At 56.6% G+C, this 2,051-nt stretch overlaps 1 protein-coding gene across 1 annotated transcript in view; it reads right to left on the minus strand.

Annotated features, from left to right (window-relative positions):
• Positions 1 to 2,051, minus strand: part of APOE (apolipoprotein E) — a 2,854-nt gene that overhangs the window by 570 nt on the left and 233 nt on the right. Inside the window, exons 2-4 of the mRNA XM_005863405.2 lie at positions 1,234 to 1,293; positions 605 to 782; positions 7 to 264 (exon numbers count right to left, since the gene is read on the minus strand). Coding sequence (XP_005863467.1) covers positions 7 to 264; positions 605 to 782; positions 1,234 to 1,276 — 479 coding nt within the window. The 5' untranslated portion in view covers positions 1,277 to 1,293. The remainder of the gene's footprint in view (positions 1 to 6; positions 265 to 604; positions 783 to 1,233; positions 1,294 to 2,051) is intronic.

The following is a 2,051-nucleotide window of genomic DNA, read 5'->3' on the forward strand; positions in this document are numbered from 1 at the left end:
TGCTGCCGTTTGCGCAGCTTGCGCAGCTGGGAGGCCAGGCGGGCCCGCACGTCCTCGGAGTTCTGGCCCATCATGGTCTGCACCTCGTTGCGGTACTGGGTCAGGCGGGTGCGCACGTCCTCCATGTCCGACCGCAGTCGGGCCTGCGCTGCCTGCAGCTCCTTGGACAGGCGGTCACGCGTCTCCTGGGTCATGGGGCCCAGCTGCGTCTCCAGCTCCTTCTTGTAGGTCTTCACCTCCCCCATGGTCTCCTCCATCAGCTTCCTGAAGGCGGAGGGGGCGGGAGGAGGTGTGTGTGGAGAGAAAAAGGGGAAAGATGGGGGTGGAGGGGGCAAGAAGGGGACAGAGACGGAGACAGAGACAGAGAGACCCAAAAGAGGGAGAGGCCAAGAGGAGGGGACCCAGACAGCCACGAGCAGATGGGCTAGAAAGATGTTGGGAGACAGAACGGAACATGCCAGGGACAGGAAGAGCTGAGGAGGAATCAGAGGTCAAGCCAAGAATTCAAAATGGCAAGAGGAAGCAAGAAATGAACAGACCCCTGAAGAGTTCCAGACAGGAACTGCCCACCAGGAGGGCCAGGCGCCAGGGCGGGGACACTCACGACAGTTCCTCGGTGACCTGGTTGCTGAGCAGTTCCTCCTGCACCTTGTTAGACATCGTCTGCACCCACTGCAGGTAATCCCAGAAGCGGCCCAGCGCCTGCTGCCAGGGCTGGCTGACCTGCCACCATTCTGGCTCCGGTGCCAGCTTCACCTCCTCCTCCACATGGGCCTGGCATCCTGCGTGGAACAAGTGCATGGCCGTCAAGGTCCCCTGCCCTCTTCAAGCACACAGTAGGTGCTTCACAAATGCTCTTGTGCTTTTTAGAGCACTGATGGGCAGGGAGGGGGGGAAGGACGGCCAGGCCAGTCTGTTTCCTCACTGGACAGGCATTCACCGAGTGTCTGTAGTGTGTGCTCCATGCGGGGTGATGGACATTTGTGTAGCCCTCACTATCTGCCTGACAACAATGCATGGAAACTGTTTGAACTCCCATCGTAAGAATGGGAACAGTGAGGCCCTGAGACAGTCACAGCTGCTCAGAGCCAGTGAATGTCAGAAGAGGGCTCAGACTTGGGCCTCCTCTCAAGAGAGAGACCAGCAGAAGGGGCACAAGGATAGACGGGGTCAGGGGGAACCGGTGATGGGAGGGGGCAGGGGCAGGGAACCTGAGCAAGCACCGCCCCATACCTGCCACGAGTGTGACCACCAACGCAGCCCACAGAACCTTCATCTTTAGCGCCGGTCAGTCTGGGGGAGGGAGAAACCGTCAATCAATAGCCAGTGGGGGCTCCTCCCACTTAGAGCCCCACCCACTGGGTCTTGGACTTTAAGGCCTCACTTAGCCCCAGACCTGCATCTTCCTAATCCCATCACAAACGTGTACTATTGTCTAACCTCCTTATTGTCTTCTCCTATCTCCTCATCCCCCAGGTCGACTCTGGCCAAAATTCCATCCTCCTCCCCCAGGGTTCAAATTCCATTCACCCCTCCTCCCCAGCTCCCTGTGAGCCCAACTGGGCATTCCAAATTCCAGTCTTGCATTCCTGGCTCTACCTTCACATTCTAAGCTCCATCTTCAACCTAAGTGCCATTCTTCCACATATTAGCTAATTTAATCATTTAAAAGTCTCCTTCGGTCAATGCTCTAGCTACCCTGCCACCACCCTGAGTGGAAGTCTGAGGATGAAGGGAACACCCAGTAGGTGCTCAATAAATTTGTGGTTTTTTGTTTTTTTTAAAAATATTTGTCTTTATTTCAGAGAGGAAGGGGGAGGGAGAGAGACAGAAACATCCTTGATGAGAGAATCATGGATCGGCTGCCTCCTGCACGCTCACTGGGGTCTGAGCCAGCAACCCGGGCATATGCCCTTGACCGGAATCGAACCCGGGACCCTTCTATCCACTGAGCCAAACCGGCCAGAACTTTGTGGGCTCTTTCGATGGCTCATCTGGTTTTCCACAGGTCGATGCTCCCCCGACCCTACCTTCTAGCCCTTCTGGCTGGT

Source organism: Myotis brandtii, unplaced genomic scaffold (assembly GCF_000412655.1).
Source record: "Myotis brandtii unplaced genomic scaffold, ASM41265v1 scaffold1774, whole genome shotgun sequence".
NCBI classification, from domain to species: domain Eukaryota; kingdom Metazoa; phylum Chordata; class Mammalia; order Chiroptera; family Vespertilionidae; genus Myotis; species Myotis brandtii.